Source organism: Pleurodeles waltl, chromosome 3_2 (assembly GCF_031143425.1).
Source record: "Pleurodeles waltl isolate 20211129_DDA chromosome 3_2, aPleWal1.hap1.20221129, whole genome shotgun sequence".
Taxonomy (NCBI): domain Eukaryota; kingdom Metazoa; phylum Chordata; class Amphibia; order Caudata; family Salamandridae; genus Pleurodeles; species Pleurodeles waltl.
The window spans coordinates 130422869-130443033 of NC_090441.1; the positions used below are offsets into that span (position 1 = coordinate 130422869).

The 20165-nt window shown below is 45.5% G+C and overlaps 1 protein-coding gene across 4 annotated transcripts in view; it reads left to right on the forward strand.

The window, feature by feature from the left end:
- Positions 1 to 20165, forward strand: part of LOC138286583 (Na(+)/citrate cotransporter-like) — a 285677-nt gene that overhangs the window by 238373 nt on the left and 27139 nt on the right. For all 4 annotated transcript variants that reach the window (XM_069226982.1, XM_069226984.1, XM_069226985.1 and 1 more), the window contains 3 exons: positions 14657 to 14872; positions 17502 to 17602; positions 19542 to 19660. In XM_069226982.1, coding sequence (XP_069083083.1) covers positions 14657 to 14872; positions 17502 to 17602; positions 19542 to 19660 — 436 coding nt within the window. The remainder of the gene's footprint in view (positions 1 to 14656; positions 14873 to 17501; positions 17603 to 19541; positions 19661 to 20165) is intronic.

The window sequence follows — 20165 nt, forward strand, 5'->3', positions numbered from 1 at the left end:
TCCTGGAAGACAGCAAGGCGCTCAACACCTCCCAATCCGGATTCCGCAAAAACCACAGCACAGAGACCGCACTTATTGCTGCCACAGACGACATCAGGACCATGCTCGACGAAGGAGAAACAGCGGCACTTATCCTCCTGGACCTCTCCGCAGCCTTCGACGCTGTATGTCGTCACACTCTCCGCACACGCCTTCACAATGCCCGGAATCCGCAACAAGGCTCTCAAATGGATCTCGTCATTTCTCGCTGGCAGAACCCAGAGAGTCTGCCTTCCACTGTTCCAGTCAGAAGCCTCCAAGATCATCTGTGGCATCCCCCAGTGATCATCTCTTAGCCCAACGCTTTTCAACGTTTACATGGCCCCACTCGCCAACATCACACGAACCCACCACATCAACAAAATATCCTACGCAGACGACACCCAGCTGATCCTCTCCCTCACGAAAGACCCTACAACTGCAAAGAACAACCTGCACAACGGACTTCACGCCATCGCCAACTGGATGGAATCAAGCCGCCTCAAGTTAAACACAGACAAGACAGAGATCCTCATCTTTGGCGCCAACCCCTCAGCATGGAACAACTCCTGGTGGCCCACCTCCCTAGGAACCGCACCCTCGCCCACCACCCACACACGCAACCTGGGATTCATCTTGGACTCCACATTCAGCATGACTCAGCAGGTCAACACAATCTCCTCTTCCTGCTACAACACTCTCCGTATGCTCCGCAAGATCTTCAAGTGGATTCCCGTTGAAACCAGGAAAACTGTCACCCACGCCCTGGTCAGCAGCCGATTGGACTACAGAAATGCTCTATATGCAGAAACAACTGCCAAACTCCAAAAGAAGCTGCAACGAGTCCAGAACACTTCTGCCCGCCTCATTCTTGACGTACCATGCTGCAACCACATCTCCCCTCCCCTCAGTGACCTACACTGGCTACCTGTATCGAAGAGGATCGCCTTCAAACTCCTCACCCATGCACACAAAGCCCTCCACAACACAGGTCCAGCCTACCTCAACGACAGACTCACCTTCCACACCCCGACCCACAATCTTCACTCCGCCAGCTTCGCCCTCGCCTCCATCTCTCGCATCCGCCAGACCACCACCGGAGGAAGATCTTTTTCCCACCTAGCTGCCAAGACCTGGAACTCCCTACCACTCCACCTTCGCCAGACCCACAACCTCCTGACATTCAGGAAACGCCTCAAGACATGGCTCTTCGACCAGTAGCGTCCCCCTCCCCCAGCGCCTTGAGACCCTAACGGTGAGTAGTGCGCTTTATAAATCTATTGATTGATTGATTGATTGGCCCTTAAAGGGTTCCTTGGAGACTGCAAGTCCACCAGGTAGGTGACTTCACTCTTGCGCTTGACCACCTCAAATGGCCCAGTCCACTTATCTTGAAGCACCCTAGGCTCCACTGGCACCATCACCCACACTGTGTGACCAGGTTGAAACTCGACCGGACCACCATTTCATATCCTCCTACCTTGCTTCTAGGTCCTCCTGTGCGAGACCCCTCAAGCGGGCAGTCTGGTTTCTCAAAGCCAGCATGTAGCTAAATATATCCTGGGGGGGTTTACTAGGAGCTTTCTCCAAAGCCTCCTTCACCAGACTTAAAGGTCCCCTCACATGGTGGCCATAGATCAGCTCAAAGGGACTAAACCCAAGTCCCTTTTGAGGCACCTCTCTGTAAGCGAATAGAAGGCATGGCAAGAGGATGTCCCACTTTCGCCTCAAGGGCTCTGACAGGCCCTGGATCATGCCTTTCAAGGTGTGGTTGTGGGTGGTTATGAGTGGTTACCCCACACACCTTCCACAGAGACTTCATATAGGTTGATATGAAGTTGGTACCCCTATCAGATATCACATCCTTGGGGAACCCCGTGCGGGTAAAAAAAACCATCAGTGCACGACCCACCACAGGGGAAGTGACTGACCTCAGAGAAATAGCTTCTGGGTGCTGGGTGGCATGGTCCACCAAGACAAGGATGAACCTGTTGCCTATAGTTGTCTTGGGATCCAGAGGCCCCACAATGTCAATACCTACCCTTTCAGAGGGAGTACTAACAACAGGTAAAGGTTGGAGGGGGGCCTTACATTTCCCCCCCACTCTTACCACTTGCCTGACAAGTTGGGCTAGACCTACAGTGTGCAGCAGAATGCTGGTGCATCTGGGGCCAATAGAAGTGGGAGGCAAGCCGCTTGTAGGTCTTGTCCTGCCCCAGATGTCCTGCCAAAGGCACATCATGAGGCAATCCCAGTACGAAGGCCCTGAAGCACTGGGGTACCACCAGCATACGAGCTGACTCAGGCTCAGGAAATGTAGGCTCACTATACAGGATGCCGTCCTCCCAATAGATCAGGTGAGTACTGGGCTCCTCGCCAGCCGTCTGGGCTGCAGTCTGCTGCTGCAGTCCCTCTACAGTTTTCTGTGCCTCACAGAGTGCCTCCCTGGTGGGTCCCCCTTCCTGTTGCCACTGTGACAGCTCAGGGATCTTCCCCAGTTCAGCCACCTGTTCCCCTGTAGGCTCCGGAGCGTCACCCTCAGGCTGCACCTCCTCCCGGACCGTGGGAACTTCTGGGGCTGGTTTCCCACACCCCCTGCCCTTCCTCTTCTTGGCGGTCCCCTGTGCCACTGTTTCAGGCTCCAGGGGCTCTTGACCACCCAGACAGGCTGCCATTGACCATGTGGATACGCATACCCACCAAGGCAGACCCCACATCTCCAAGTGAGACCTGTGTTCCGCCTCCTTCCAAGGGGAAACCTCCAGGTCATTGCCTACCAAACAATCTACAGGCATGGGTGGACTCAAAGCTGCCTTCAAGGAACCTGAGACACCCCCCCATTCAAAGGGAACCTGCGCCACTCTGCACAGGCGCTCTGAGTTGTCCACTGCAACTACTTGGTGAAGCACCCGGGGATCAATCAGCTCTTCAGACACCAGCTGACTCCTCACTGTAGTCACACAGGCTCCTGTGTCTCTCAGTGTTCTCAGGCACGGGGTTCTCTGGACCATCTTGCTGTCCCCTAGTGAACAAGGGTCATATCAGCTGGCTCCCACCCACCTGGAACCAACTCCTCCCCAAGAGCTACACTAGCCAAACCCTGGGGCAGCGCACCAGTGGGTGCTGGTGTACTCTTAGGGCATTTGAGGTCCCCCCTCACATGACCCACTTGGTCACATGCATAACACTTTCGTGAGGGTCCCTCTGCCACTGGTTTCCATTTGGAGAACTATGGCTTTTTCTCACTGGGGGGTTGGGAATATTTACCCTGGGAATCAGTTTGGGGCCCTTTAGAGAACTCCCCCTGTTTTCCCTTACCCTCCCCTTTATTCTGAGAGGGATCCTGCCCACTCTTGGCGCAGTCTCCCCCATACCTCTTTTGGACCCTGGTGCTCTCCCAGCAGTCCGCTTCCTGCGCAAGCTTCCTGGGATCAGTCAGCTTGCTGTCAATCAGGTGCTGGTGCAGCTCTGGAAAACATAAACTGTACAAGTGCTCTCAAGCAATCAGATTGTAAAGCCCCTCATACGTTGTTACCTTACTTCCCTTCACCCAACCATCCAGTGACCTGCAAAAAGAATCAACACATTCCAACCATGTTTGGGATTCCTTCTTCTTATTGGACCTAAACTTATCCTTATACTGCTCAGGGGTGAGACCATACCTTGTGAGTAGGGCATCCTTCATGATAGTGTAGGTGTGATTCTGAGCATCCCCTAAGGCTGCCAGTGTATCCTCCCCTCTCCCTCAAAGTGCTTCCATAGACCCACCCCCCCAATGAGCTTCAGGGACCAGATTCATGTGGAGAGCAGACTCATACCCCTTGAACCACAAGTATATGTCATCCTCCCTTCTGTAATCCTTCACAAGGTCTTTAGGAATGTGCACCCTCCTCTCAGGCTGCACTGTGCTGTTGCTGCCACCATCTCTACAAAACTGGCTCCTCTCTAACTCCTTCAAGCTAAGCTCATGAGCAAGCAGTATTTTCCTTTGCTCCATGGCCATCCTTCTGTCCTCCCTTTCCCTCTCCATCTTGAGCTTGAGCTTCTCCAGCTCTCTGCCTGTCTGTCCTGTAACTCTTCAGGAGCCAGACCCTTGGCTGACACACTGCTGCCTGCCCTGGAGACTCTCTCCTTGGACATAACAGGCCCATCCACTATACCATTACGAATGGATTGCACCTCCTCTTCATCTTCATCCTCTCCTCTTCCTCTTCTGTGTGCCCCTCAGCTTCTTTGGCTGTCACCCAGGCTCTCAGCGCCTTTTGCAGCTCCTCCTTCTTGGATGAGCTCTTAATGGGACAGGCAAAATCTTTGCAGACCTGCTTCAATTGAGCCACTGTGTAGCTCTCCAGTTTCCCTAGGTCAAAAGCGACTCCAGCTGATTTATTTCCAGATTGGAACATGATGAAAAGTCAACAAATTGCAAAAGTTCCAAAGGCAGAAAAACAAGTTCCCAATGAAGTTCAAGAAAAGTCAATCAAGGGATCAGCAAACATATGGAAGTATGACAAAAAAAAGAAGTCCCAAAGAGAAAAGCAAAAATCACAAGACAAGTAATATGTGGTCACGTGGTGGTCTGAACTCAAAACAGTAATGTACACTTAATCACTGAATGTCAAGTACAAATACAAGTCCAATCCCAACCGCTCATCACCAATATAAGGAATGGGGTCTTTGGTTGGCAGTCAGTTTACCCCCTGTCCAAGCAAGAACCCTCACCCTAGTCAGGGTAAAAGACAATCACTTGCAGCTAACCCGTGCTCTCCCCCTGGGTAGCTTGGCACGAGCAGTAAGCTTAACTTCAGAGTGCTAGATGTAAAGTATTTGTACCAACACACACAGTAACTTAATGAAAACACTACAAAATGACACAACACAGGTTTAGAAAAATAGAAAATATTTATCTAAACAAAACAAGACCAAAATGACAAAAATCCACAATACACAAGTCTAGTTATTAATTAAAAAACAAAAAGAGTCTTCATGTAATTTTAAACACAACGCTAACGCTGTTAGTGTGGAAATGTACCTAGGTGCGTCAAAAATAACTCCGCACGGGTGAGTGTGCGTCAAAAAGGGCTTGCGATGCGTCGATATCACTCACAAGCGAGACCGTGCGTTGTTTCTCCTTCAGTCGAGTCGGCGTGTGTCGTTTCTTCTCTCCACAGGAGAGCGATGCATCAATTTGAACCGCACCCCCTTGAGTTGTTTTTACACGGCCAGCGATGTTTGCTTAGGAAATCCTGCCACACTATGTTCTGAAAACCACACAGCGCGGGTTGCGATCCTACCAGCCTCCGTCAGCGATGCTGCATGTCGTTTCTCCAGCCGCATGCATCGATCTTTCAGTCGTGCTGCAGGCGAGTATCGATTTTCAGCCGAGAAGCCGGAGGCGCATTGATTTTTCAGCCGCAGATCGGAGTTGCGTCGATCTTTCCCCGCACAGCGGTCAGTGCGTGGATTTCTCACTCTTGTCATGCCAGCTTCTCCTTTTAGGGTTCTAGTAATTGGATGGGCACCACTTGGCAGGGTAGGACTCTCAGCAGAGGCTCCAGGTGCTGTCAGAGAGAAGTCCTTGCTGTCCCTTAGACTTCAGACAGCAGAGGCAAGCTCTAAATCAAGCCTTTGGAGAGTTCTTCACAAGAAGGAAGACACACAAAGTCTAGTCTTTGTCCTCTAGCACAGGCAGAAGCAGCATCTGAAGAATAGCTCCACAAAACACAGTCACAGGCAAAGCAGCTCTTCTTCCTCAGCTCTTCAGCTCTTCTCCAGGCAGAGGTTCCTCTTGGTTTCCAGAAGTGTTCTAAAGTCTGTGGTTTTGGCTGCCCTTCTTATACCCATTTTGCCCTTTGAAGTAGGCTTACTTCAAAGAAAAGTCTCTCTTGTTTGTGAAATCCTGCCTTGCCCAGGCCAGGCCCCAGACACGCACCAAGGGGTTGGAGACTGCATTGTGTGAGGGCAGGCATAGCCCTTTCAGGTGTGAGTGACCACTCCTCCCCTCCCTGCTAGCACAGGTGGCTCATCAGGATATGCAGGCTATACCCAGCTCCCTTTGTGTCACTGTCTAGTGAGACGTGCAACCAGCCCAACTGTCAAACTGACCCAGACATGGAATCCACAAACAGGCAGAGTCACAGAAATGGTTTAAGGAAGGAAAATGCTCACTTTCTAAAAGTGGCATTTTCAAACACACAATCTTAAAATCAGCTTTACTAAAGTATGTATTTTTAAATTGTGAGTTCAGAGACCCCAAACTCCACATGTATATCCGCTCCTAAAGTGAATTTTCACTTTAGTCATATTTAAAGGTAGCCCCCATGTTCACCTATGAGAAGGACAGGCCTTGCAACAGTGAAAAACGAATTTAGCAGTATTTCACTGTCAGGACATATAAAACACATTACTATATGTCCTACCTTAACCATACACTGCGCCCTGGACTTGGGGCTACCTAAGGCCTACCTTAGGGGTGCCTCACATGTAAGAAAAGGGAAGGTTTAGGCCTGGCAAGTGGGTACACTTGCCAAGTCGAATTTACAGTTTTAAAACTGCACACACAGACACTGTAGTGGCATGTCTGAGCCATGTTTACAGAGCTACTAATGTGGGTGGCACAACCAGGGCTGCAGGCCCACTAATAGCATTTGATTTACAGGCCCTGGGCACCTCTGGTGCACTGTACTAGGGACTTACTAGTAAATCAAATATGCCAATCATGGATGAACCAATTATATAAACATTTTGTATAGAAGCACTTGCACTTTATCACTGGTTAGCAGTAGTAAAGTGCCCAGAGTAGCAAAAATAGAGTCCAGCACACATCAGCAACCTGGGAAACAGGGGCAAAAAGTTACGGAAGACTACGCCAAGGATGAAAAGTCTAACATTGACAATATAAATTTCTGTTAGTTAATATCATTATGGCATGATGGTACTGACATGAATTAATCATTGCTCAACCTTTTCAATATCTGATCACTTTCTTAGAAACCTACCTCCAATTTCTTCAAAATGTGGTAGTTAGTCATCAAGTTTGTAAATTACTTTCTCATATGTCACCAGTTTTTACACTTTGTTAGTGTAGCAGTCTCCCAATATCATACTTTTGCCACTACCAATGCCGTGGAAAGCCACCTCTTGACACAGAAGGATAATTTCAGAAGATGTGATGTATTGTGTAGTAATGCTATTTTAGCATTTGCGAATACATTGGTGGCCATCTCTGTTTTCACCATGCTCTACATTGCATTCCAGCAATTAATCAGAGCGAGGCCCTCCCACAATATAGAAACTATGGGCCTCATTATGACCCTGGCGGTAGAGAACCGGCAGGGCCAACGGGGGCGGGAGCACCGCCGACAGGCCGGCGGTGCTCCCTTGGGCATTCTGACCGCGGGGCTTTGGCCGCGGTCAGAAAGGGAAAACCGGCGGTCTCCCGCCGGTTTTCCACTGCCCCTAAGAATCCTCCAAGGTGGCGCAGCTCGCTGCGCCGCCGAGGGGATTCTGACAATCCTTACCGCCATCCTGTTCCTGGCGGCTCGCCCGCCAGGAACAGGATGGCGGTAAGGATTGTCGTGGGGCCCCTGGGGGCCCCTGCAGTGCCCATGCCAATGGCATGGGCACTGCAGGGGCCCCCGTAAGAGGGCCCGCTAGTATTTCACTGTCTGCGTAGCAGACAGTGAAATACGCGACGGGTGCAGTAGCACCCGTCGCACCTTCCCACTCCGCCGGCTCGATTACGAGCTGGCATCCTCGTGGGAAGGGAGTTTTTCCCTGGGCTGGCGGGCGGTCTTTTGGAGACCGCCCGCCAGCCCAGGGAAAAACTCATAATACCCTCCGCGGTCTTTTGACCGCGGAGCGGTATTATGGAGGGCTGAATTCTGGCAGGCGGCCTCCGCCGCCCGCCAGAATCAGAATGAGGGCCTATGTCACATCCCACGATGTTGCATCTCTAACATTTAGAGTCTGAACGTATATGTGCTCTCTGTAGTTTGGTTGGCGACCAGAGTATTTTTAAGTTGCTATATTATAAATTGACTTATCTCAAACTTTTGTTGTCTTCCTCCAGCACTGAGTTTCATTCAGCATCTAGTAATTTTGTTGTCATGCGTGATTCCCAATAGATACTCAAAGTGATTGAGTTTTTAGGTGTTAGTGTTGAGAATACATCTGATATTGTCACTCTGTGTCCCTTTCATGTTTTTGGGTGTTGAAGGATGGGGGATCTAGGATGTGCACAAGGTTCTTCTTAAGAAATTGGGCAGCTAAAGGTATCTTCCGTGTTGTGACTGGTGTGGTAAATCATATTCTTATGTAAGTATGTAAACAGTGTGAGGTTTTCTCCTGCTAAAAGTCACCTATATAATTTATGCCTTTTGTTTCTCTTGGGTCCAAAACATTTTTCACCCTGCTCACTCTCTTTAGTCTGGATCACTTCATTTAGCTACAGGAATGTCTTTCAGTGCAAACCTTTTGTAGTCACGATCAATTTGTGAGCCCTTCATCATGCTGAATGTGAGGTGTGTAGTTTTGAGTTGTGTATTGGTTGCATCTATATTTGTCATGTGCAGCATACTGTCAATTCTCCTGTCAATTTCAGAATCTATTTTTCAATATGTACCCATGTTGGAGTTCCTTTATGTGTTTTAGCAAGTATGTTGCGGGACCTAGTTGTTGGGCTATCCAGTATGATTCTGTATGTGGGAGATGCAAGCCTTCCACCTTGGTAGCAGCATGTCATTTTAACGCTTTTAGTCTGGGTCTGGCTCCTCCATATATGAATGTATTAATGCTATTCTCTATGTCCCTAGCAGATCTTTGGTAATTTCAGTTGCATAATCCCAAAAACGTTATTGACCCTGTTGCAGTTTTCTCTAGTCAGGGTGAGATATCATCATTAAGCATATTTTCAATTGCGTTCTTAATCAACATTTTCAGATATTTTAGGCGCCTTTGGGTCCATTTAAAGTTGATTTTATACCCTGAAACCTTGAAAATGTATTTATCAACAATACAAGGGCTTGTATTGGATTGGTTAATTTTGAGAGAATTACTAAAATAAAATCTGCATAGCATGTGTCATGTTATAATATGTGTAGGTGTGTGTTCTCCAAGGTGCCTATATGAAACTCCAGGTCTTCAGCTTCTTGCAGAACTCAAGAAGTGAGGATGAGGCTCTGATGTGTTGAGGGAGGTTGTGCCATGTCTTGGGTGTGATGTAGGAGAAAGAGCAACCTCCAGTTTTGCTTTTGCTGGCGCTATGAGTGTGTGCCAGGGAAGGTGAGGTAGAGCACTGTTGAACGTGTTATACACCCCAATAGAATAAGTCAAGGGGTTGCATAAATCGTTAGTGAGTTGGAGGAACACATGTCACCACACAATTTAACCAAAAAGCTCAATTCCGGTTACATACCATAATGTTTCATAATAGTGAGAAATGTTGTAATCTTCAATTTATGTCCACTTCACTCATGTAACTGGTTGTATTCATTTGTAATACCCCTCAATGTCAGGTCTAGTAACTCCTAAAATATTTACAAAACATTATATGAGATACAACTACCCGTATCTTATCCCCACACCAATCAGCTTAATATGAAAGTGATTGAGGGAAAGATGTGGTTAATTCTAAACTTAGACAAGGTTTCCAAAAGGAGCAGACTTCATTGTGGCTAATTGACCGTTTGAACATCACAGTGCAACAGTGACAATCAGGTCCCAGATCATGAAAGCAGATCTTAACCACTAATCATTATACTGCCATAAAGACTCAAGCATTGTGACAAATGTAAACAAAATGTCATGAAAATCTTATAAACTGTGCTGACGATACTAACAGGGTAATGTTCCAAACCAAACGCGTTCAAACCGTACTTCAATTTGAAGACCAACACATAATAGAAAGGTTTGCTGCTGCCCAATGCACATTTGTAACAAAAACAATATCGCAAATCTGACTCACCAATTCGAGTCAATTCCAATCTAAATAGCCATGATAAGCCACCAGTGTATCCTGCTGATAACTTCAGTAAGACACCATGGTAAATTATAGTGCCTGCCAATTTCACTCCTATTTCAATACTACACAACAGTCCAAAATATGATAACGGAACACTAACATCCCAAATATTCTCATAGAGCTGATAAGCCCCACCGTACTAAGGCCCACCAAAAGCTATTCCAATAACAAGTATTATGTATTTACACAAGTGATTCACTATACGGTAACAAAACTCTAACGTCCAAACTATTCTCATACGGCCAAAGAGCATCACCCCATTGGAATTCACCAAAAACGATGTCCAATAATAAACAAGCTAGTCCTCCATAGGAAATAGCCTACCCTATTCCAAAAACTCAAAAATCACCCTAATTGCTGCAAATGTATTTGTAACTACGAATTAAAGAAAGGCCAAAAATTCTATAATTAAAAACCATCAATAGTGATAGACCAGATTCAAACCCGGAGATTGTCCCACAAGTTCACACAAGATAGAGGCCACCACTCCACAAGGTCCCTCTGCCATATCCAACACTGCCTGAGATATCTTAAGCAAAGTAACAAAATACGTGTGAATAATATCAAATGGAATAACCTATCAAAGATATCCATACAATCCAACAATACTGAATCGTACATTGGGGGACTTACACCTTATTCCATATGTAAGCTTGGCCACTAGTCAACATAGAAAGCCATAGATCATAAACCTATAAGCCCCATTATATTAGAGTCCACCGAAAGCTGTTTCAATGACAAGCATTGTATATTTATACACGTGGTCCACCATATGGCAACGAAACACTAACGTACAAAATGTTTTCATAGGTATACAAATACAAAATGACATAGTTAAACATTTATACAAGTACATGTATAGAAGTTAGAAGAAATAATGGAACTCATTCTCAGTGTTATGCCCCATCTCAACACAACAAAGACGGCTGATCCAACCTGCTTTGTTTTGTCTCAGCATCAATTCCCTCTTACCACCCCTAATATTTTGGGGAACGTGATTGATCCATTGAAACCAGACATCAGCCATAGCCGCATGTTGTTCCATCATATGTGTGGTCATGGGATACCTACTATCCTTGTTTCGTATGGCACGCATATGTTCCTGTATCCGTATCTTGAGAGATGTCACTGTGTTGCAAACATATATCAGGCCACATCCGCAACCTTACGAACACAAATTGTGTTTTAGGATTAATGTAATATCGTATACTGTATTTTCATCCCGTATTGTAGCAAAATTGTTTGGTCTTATTCTTGCCATACCCACACATGTTACATTACCACACGTACAGAATCCTTTATTCAATTCACACAACCATGTGTTCGTCACTTCTGTCTCTGTTACATGGTTTGGTCATAACCAATCCCTTATTGTTCTACCTCCACGATATATTATCTTAGGTTTTGGAGTGATAGCTTCCTAATCCCCGGTACCTCCGATAATAGATGCCAATTAAAATGCGGCTCAGAATGGTGATCAGGATCTGCCAGGTTTCAAACTCCCCCAACCTGTTAAAGTATTGTTATAATTTTGCATCCAATTTTTTAGTTTAGGAATGTGGCCACTGCTGCTTGGTCAACTTAATTTCTTTGACCTCCTTTAAAATGTATTCCAACTTATGCAGCAGAGAGTTATGTTGTTGCTAGCCAGTTTGTTTGACCTGTCCTAACCATTTTGTCCATTCTGTTCATTCTGCAGTAGGCTTGAGTATGAATTGCTTAAGATTATGTTAGAGGACCTGCAGTAACATTATTGACTAATAACATTGGATGACTGTATTATCTGTAGATTGATAATCTCAATTAGGCTTCTCTTCATGATGGTATCTTTAAGCAGTATCTTCTTTAAGCTACACATACTGTATATGCTGATTCCCTTGAATATCCTTATCTCTATCATTAAAACCAGAGACTTGCAATGTCTTGCCAGAGGTAGCACAACTTGCAGTACTATGCTGCACTGTGGCAATAAAATGGGATTTATTTTTCTCCTGAAAAGCTTGTGCAGGCTGTTCTACTCTGCCCTCAATGGCACTGATTGCAGCGAAAGTTGCAATCAGTTTTATTTTGACATCCTTTCTTCTGGCAAGAAGTGGCTAGCTGTGTCTTCCAATCCTGAATAGCAAATTAACTCCAGCTTTCCCAAGTTCAGCATCCTCTTCATGATTTAACAGATCTTTAAGAACAGGCTCACAGTTGTGTATCTGACATACAAATTGATTCACATCACCTGTGATTTTTCTAATGATCCTTCTGAAGCACCAGACAGGATATATTGCTTTGTTTGGTTTGCTTACTACTTATGATAGTATACTGATTTTTGATTCTCTCCTGTGGAATTGGGGCATCAGGGGGCCCCTGCACAGCCCGTCACACATTCCACTGTCCGAATTACAAGCAGTGGAATGCACGACGGGTGCTGCTGCACCTGCCGCACTGCCACATGGAGCCAGCTCCATTAGGAGCTGGCTTTAATGTTAAGGCACTCTTCACCGGAAGGCTGGCGGGCGGAAACGCTGTTTCCGCCCGCCAGCCCTACGGTGAACTCCTAATGGGGCCAGCTGGGTTCAGGCCACACAGGCGGCCTGAAGGTGGGAAGAGTTTGGCTGCCCGCCAAACTTGTAATGAAGGCCTGAGTCTTTTAAAAGTGAAATCTTTGCTTGTGTATGTTGGATTATTGTTGGTTTGGTCTTAATTTACTCAGATAAGTATTAACTATTTTTCTAAACTGGTGTGGAGTTTTGTGGTATTTTCAGTGTGTGTGTGTGTGTGTGTGTGTGTGTGTGTGTGTAAATACTTGCATCTGAGATAAACCTAACTGCTTGAGCCAAGCTACCAAGGGGGTGAGCAGGAGTTATCTTAGCCGTGTGACTCCGTCACCCTGACTAGAGTGAGGGTCACTACTTTGGCAGTATGCCAACCACTGCCAACTAGAGACCCCATTCTAACATCTATTAACAGCATGGTTCATCCCTGTCAGCTTGTCTCAGGCACAGGTGTGGAAGTCCACTATTCACTCTCTACAGAAGACACTCTGATACCATTTTTCACAGAAACCAAAACATTTGGATGATGTATTTAATTCCAGATACTGTAGCTTTGTCCTTGGACTGAGAAAAGAGAGACCAAACACAGCATCGAAAAATACATACAAGCCCATTATGTGTGAATGTGACAGCCTACTGCTTTTCACTTGAATTAAAAGACACTGCATTTTTTTCTAAGGCCTACATGTTAATTCTACACATTATTACATTAATTTTCATTATTTTAAAACACTTCTTTAGGTGTACATACAGAGGCCAAATTGCACATAGAAGGCATACAAGCTCAACCCATAGGTAGGGGCAGGCGTTTTGCTGTCCCTAGATTTTTTTAACAAGTCCAAATAAGGCATTTTGTAGCCCACGTCAGTAATCAAATTGGTTAAAAAGTTTAAGGTTTTATAGGCAGTTCAGAAGGGCATTTATTAGGTAATTATTAAGTATTCAGCCACTTTAGGATTTAAGATGTTCTTACCCCGAGGAACATTTGAAAAAATATAGCAAGATGTCAATGTCATACAGTCGGGTGGATTTTGATACATTCTCCAATACTTTTACAAAATTAGGTAGTATCTCCCTTGACTTTCTTCTTCCTTTCATATGTCATGCAGTATGGTAAAGAACTAGGTAACCACACAGTCTCAGACTTTAGACAGCAGACCTCCTGCTCACATTTAACAACTTTACACGTCTAAGACTCAGTAGTATGCTGTGGAATTGGCTGTCATGTATGGAAAAATAACTCCATCATGGAACATGGTGGAATGGGGCACTTCTCTAATGCTAATGTTGTTGTTATGACTAGTAAATATTTCAGTAGAAAGCAGTGGCGGCCGGTAATTTTAGGAGGGAAGGGGGCGGGCGGGAAGCACACTCACACTCACACTTATTCATTCACACATGCATGCACGCACGCACATCCTTCACAACACTCATCAAAATTCAAACATACACACATGCACCAAACATTCATTTAAAAAACACACACACACACACTTACTTTCAGCCTCAGAGGTATCAGGAGGGTTGGAACTGCTGCCTTCCCTCACTGGCTAACCTTAGTTCAACCAGAGAGGGAAGGCAGCAGTCCCAACTTCGTCACATAGTGGGATGGGATCAGTGAGATTTCTGACCCCCACCCCACTCCCTGACGGGGTGTCACTGATTGACACTCGCCCTGGGCACTTCAGGGCTTAAACCTGAGGCACCAAGGTCGAAGTCAACGGGTGACACTTCCCCTCATCACCGAGGGGGAGAGCCTTGAGGCACCTTTGCTGAGCTGAGGAGGTCACGCCCATAAGAGCAGTGACGTCTTCAGCCCAGCAAAGTTCATCTCAGGCAGCCAGGAGTCTGCGAAAATCACGCATGTCTCGCTCAGGTCTCAGGCTGACTTTTGCTCAGCCTGACAGGCACTCTTCATGAGGGGCAAAAGGTGGGGGGCGTCGCCCCTCTGCCCTAAAGGACGGGCTGCGGCTGGTAGAAAGGACGTGAGATGACTTTTGTTTAGAATGTCTTTAAAGATTTCGCATTTTTTAGGTGAACGTCCTTAATTCATCCTGTTTTCTTATTAACAAAGTTTTCGAGAAACGTGGGGCTGTGGGACTCAGAGGAGCACCAAGGATAGAGCTGCGTACAATGTAATCAAGGAGGAGCACCGCAAGCTGGGGCCCATCTCCTGGGCAGAGTTCAACGTCCTCATCCTCTTCATCCTGCTGGTCGTGCTGTGGTTCACCAGAGACCCCGGCTTCATCCCTGGCTGGGCCATGCTTCTCTTCAATAGCCCACAGGAGGAGTAAGTGTCTACAAACATGAACTGATTCCTCGAAGGGTCATGGAGAGTGAAGTTTGAGGGCTGCAGGGGCGCTTAAACATAACAAACACGCTCTGAAATGTTACTGCTAAGTAGAAGTCATGTATGACAGAAAGGGCTGAATCAACAATTGATTTAATGAGAGATTAAGTTCGTGTACAGCATGACCGTATGCCCCCGTGGGAATCTTGGTTACAGCTTGTGGGAAAAATGAAGGGATCTTGGGCAAACTTTAAAAAAAAAGCTTTGTGTTAATTAAATAGAGCTTGGTCTGACTATATAATGTGACAAATTAACCTCCTGCCAGTTTTTAGTGGAACAGGTGTGAAACGCATGGTGGATCCCAGAGAACTAAACATTTTTTTAAACTAGGCAAAATTCTGAATTCAGCAAGGGGTCATTTGTGTAGGTCCTTTAAGTTTTTCTCAAAGAAACCAAGTGTTGAAATAAAAAAATATTGAAAATTTGTAGGAAAAACAGGCATTTGTGACAATGTTTTTATTTGTAATTTCACATCACCATAGGCAATTCGGAAAAGCTGTATAACATTACATCTGCTATACCCTTCTGGTTGTGAGGATATATAGGGTTGGTGTGTTTTCCAAGAACTCGAGGTGCCCAGAGCCATTACTGAGCTGCACCTTGCAATGGATTTTTTGTTGTGTACCAGCTATAGAGCAATTCATATGCTAAAATATAAATAGTGAAAAGTAGATATTAAGAAAACCTATGTAATTCAGAAATGGGCACACAAAATTCCTTCCACCCAGAATTGCCCCACTTGTGCTGATAAAACTCACCCAGATGTCTAGTTTTCAGAACTGACTGGGTCTGCTAGGTTTTGCCAGGTGGCAGCCCACCCAAGCCCCTAATATGCAGCCGTTCACCATTGCAAGTGGGATGATACTGGAGTTTGCCAAACTCTCCTGGCCTAATCTGTAACAACACTCAAAATAAATCAAATATCCTATACTTGCCATTGGGATGAGATGCTTTAGTTGGCCGGGATGCTGAAGGACATGTTTCTTCATTTTTGAAGGGGTGTGGGCATGCCCACAACCATACATAAAAAGTAATTCCTGGTGTCTAGTGGCCTTTCTAGGGGGTAATTGCCCCCATCTGTCTCCCACAGGGTAAGAAAGACTATTTCCCTTTTTTGGGGGGCAGCTGAGGGCACGGCCATGGCTGATAAAAACTTTTAAAAAAGTAATCCCTGGTGTCTAGTGGGCTTTCTGCTTCCCCCACTAACCATGCAGGGAAAGAAGGGGCTAATTGTCCCATATGCCCCCTCAGAGGGACAGAAAGATGGTTTGCCTTTTTTTAGGGGGATGGGGGCATGGCCATGCACATGCTGGGCAGCCCCAAAGATACAATTTTGTTTTAGAGTGGGCAGCCCCCAGCAATACAATTTGTTGTAAAAAGTAGTCCATGATATCTCGTTGGCTTTCTCCCCCCAGGGGGCAATTGAGGGTAATTGCCCCCATCTTCCCTTTTTGGGGGGGTGGGCCCCTAGTGGTAAATGGCCAAACAAATGCCCCCATATTAGGGAGCAACCTTTGCCCATGGGGCCGCTCCCTCTGATATATTTATAAAAATCCCTGGTGTTTAGTGGCTTTCTGCCCCGGGGGCAGATCTGCCTAATTATAAGGCCAATCTGCCCCCCGGGAGGCAGAAAACGGCCAAAATAATTGTCCAGTTCTTGGGAACGGCCCTTGCCTGAGGGGCAACTGCAACTAATATAAATCCCTGGTGGTCTAGCGGAGTGCATCCCTGCTTGGGGATCACCCTCTGCTTGGTGATCACCCTAATGGGGCGATCCCCAAGCAGGGATCCACTTGGGAAAAGGTATTGTTGGAAAGGGGAGATTCTCCCTTTTTCAGATACCTCTCCCGTGTGATTTGGTGCTCAGGGGCTGAGATAGTCCTCTGAGCGCTGAAGCACTGAAAGTGAAATGAGCCCACTGCTTCATTTCACTTTCAGTTTCACTGTAATGACATCAGTGTGCCATGCGCGCCGATCTTCATTATAGTGACAAAAAAATGCCTCGGGCAGCAGAGGCTCTGTTTACAGCAGAGGGATTTGGTGGTCATGCGGTGAGGACGTAACTGTTATGTCCTCAGCACACGACCACCGTGGCTTAGGATGTAACCGTTAGGTCCTCAGCATGGAGCAGGTTAAATATATCAAACTTTGCACAATTTTTTTTTAAAAAGTCTTACAGCCCAACTGTGTATTTACTTTAGTATTTTAGAAAAGCTTATCTGATCTAATACAACCTCTAATGTGTTATTTTTCTAAAACAATACATGGCCAGGATACAACTATAATGTCTTAATTATATACTCTATTTTTCAGGTTTTCTATTACAATTTGTTTGTTAGAGTAAAACGTTATCACTTTCTCACTGTTTAAGCGTGCTGAGAAATATTTTAGATACGTTCTAACCTTCAACATTTCTAAACTTGCAAGTAATTGCAACATGGATTTACACAACGCCTAATAGAATGACAATTAGACACTATACTTATAATATATCTATGGCATTGTCATTCTTGATAGAATCTACACAAATTTTGCTTGAGGGCACCAACTCTATTTCCTTCAATTACAGGTATGTCACTGATGCCACTGTTGCTGTGTTCGTAGCATTTCTACTCTTCATCATCCCAGCAACCAAACCCAAGTTCTGCATGAATGACGTCAATGAAGAAGGTACTCCAAAAACTTCCATACGAGCCAATGTTTACGGAGGTGAAATAAAGAGAGATTCTCTTATAAATGAAGGGGCATAGAAAAATTTTCTGCTCCAAAATATGACCAAGAATGGGGCTATTTACACAATTCGAGGACTTAGAATAACATTTGTGGTGGATACTTTATCAACAGTGTGTCACAGGACAACAATATATGGCCCAGTAATATTCTGTGAGATAACAATTTCCACATACATTTCAAAACTCCGTCCCGCTAAAAGGGATTTGGAACACTGATCTATCTTGATCTTATCATCAGGTATGGTTTTCTGTTTGACCTTGAGTTGGTTTACCTACAGTGCAACCTACAGAAACATTCTAGCGCAACTTAGATATGTGTGCTTTTTTTACTCTATAATTTTTCTACTTACACCAGTGGGGCATGTATCTGGCTGCATTTACAGTGACACCTCAAACAGTTGGATGTCCTTGCTCAATTTTAAAGAGTCCCTAACTACTAGTCAAACAAAATCTGCAAAGACTTGTTTACAAATCTTCCCTAGCAGCTTTCCAATTTTATTGAGCTTTTTGGGAGTATTTGTGCAGTGGCAACAGGCCTACGGGAAAACGAAAAGTGATAGGTGAATTGCTTGAATTAATTTCAGATTGTGTAATAATGTGGGCTGCAATCAAGTGCATTATTCTAGAGCACAGCACACTGAGGCTGTGAGGCAGAGCATCTTATTCCTTAAACTGACCTTTGGTCCATTGTGTGAAATGTAATGCCTATGAATTGTCCTTGGCTCCTTGGGTAACATAAATGAATAAGATGAGCCCTGGGGAAGTATATTCATGGTCTACAAATAAAGGCCCATATTTATACCCAGTTTGCACCGAATTAGCGTAATTTTGTGTGACGCTAATTCACGCAAACCTATCTCCATATTTATACTTTGGCGCTAGACACGTGTAGCGCCAAAGTAATGGAGTTTACATCATTTCCTGGACGTGGAAACTTACCTTGCATCTATGAGATGCAAGGTAGGCGTTCCCATCCAGAAAATTATGATATGGCCTTAGAGCCATGTTTATCCCCATGTGCTAAAATCTAGCATGGGGGCCTTAAATAATGACGCTAAGCTTGCTTAGTACCATTATTCAACGCCTGGGTCAGGGCAGGCATTAGGGGACCTATCGGCCTTTTTCAGAGACCATGGAAAGAGCCCACAGGTGCCCTTCCCTGGCCCCAGGGACACCCTCACCCACACCAGAGGGATACCACAGGATGGGAAACCCATCCCAGGTAAGTCCCGGTATAAAGTATTTTTATTTTTTTTCCTACTTGGGGCCCCTGACTTAGGGCCCACTGCATAGCGCTGGCCCCAATGGCCATGCCCAGGGGGACGTTCATCAAGACAGGAGGCATGTCCATGGGGGTTCTGCCCCAGGAAATGGCGTTACATTGCTTAGAGGCATTTGTTTGCCTCTAAACAGTGTAACATCATTATTCGGCGCACAAGCTCCGGTTTCCCCTACGCCTCTCCCACCCGGTTAGCATCCTTTACAAGGACGCTAACAGGGCATTAGCACCGGCTAGCGCCATTCAATAAATATCGCACCCAGCCGGTGTCCGGGAATAGCGCTATCCGGCGCTATACTTTTACACGCAAAACTGCGCAAACACAGTTTTGCGTGTAAAAGTATAAATATGGGCCAAAGTATTTATCTGTGAAACAAGGAAACAAGGGTATTTCCTGCATTTGAAATGGGAGCTGCCAAGAATCATGGACAAAGTTGCAACCTTGGAAAGATTCGTGCATGTCAAGTCTAATTGCATTGTGTTTATCTTTTGGCAAAATGTAAGCTGCTACCTTAATATTAGTGATAGGCATGACGTACTGCTGCGTAAAAAGGAACATGTTCATAACCCTGTGTTCTTTTTATATGATTTTTCTAAGGGAAGCCAGAGCCATTTTTACCAGTCCCTCTTCTCACCTGGCAAGTAGTCCACAGGCAGATGCCCTGGAGCATTGTGCTGCTGCTGGGAGGAGGATTTGCCTTGGCCAAAGGAAGTGATGTAAGTCCACAAGGTCTAAATGTAGAGGAATAATTATTTGTGCTTGAATGAAAGGAAGGTGGTGAGCATAGGTAGTAGCCCTGCAATAAGTTGGAAGTCACATAATGTCTATGTCTTGTTAAGTCTGGGACAGACTGGGTTACCACCAACATCAGGGCAGGATGCAGTTCCTTCTCAGTTTCAAAACTTCTGCCAACGTCCCCTCCACATGCACCACTGTGAATGCTGCTGTGGCATAATGGTCTGGCATGGAACAAGAAGGCTTTCAGTCCCATTGTGAACACATATCCATGACAAAAGTTTTGCAGCCCAGGAGTTGCTCTGCATTGCTCAGGTTTAGCAGTACTTTAGTCTACGATTACTAAAGTTTGCCATTAAGACTTTGATGAAACCAGCTGAATGGAGATTTTATTGATGAGGTTATTGACTAATCGAAACTTGAATTACAGACCGCTCTTGAAATACAAGTAGTAGACTTAAGAATACTGGCGATGAACACAGTATT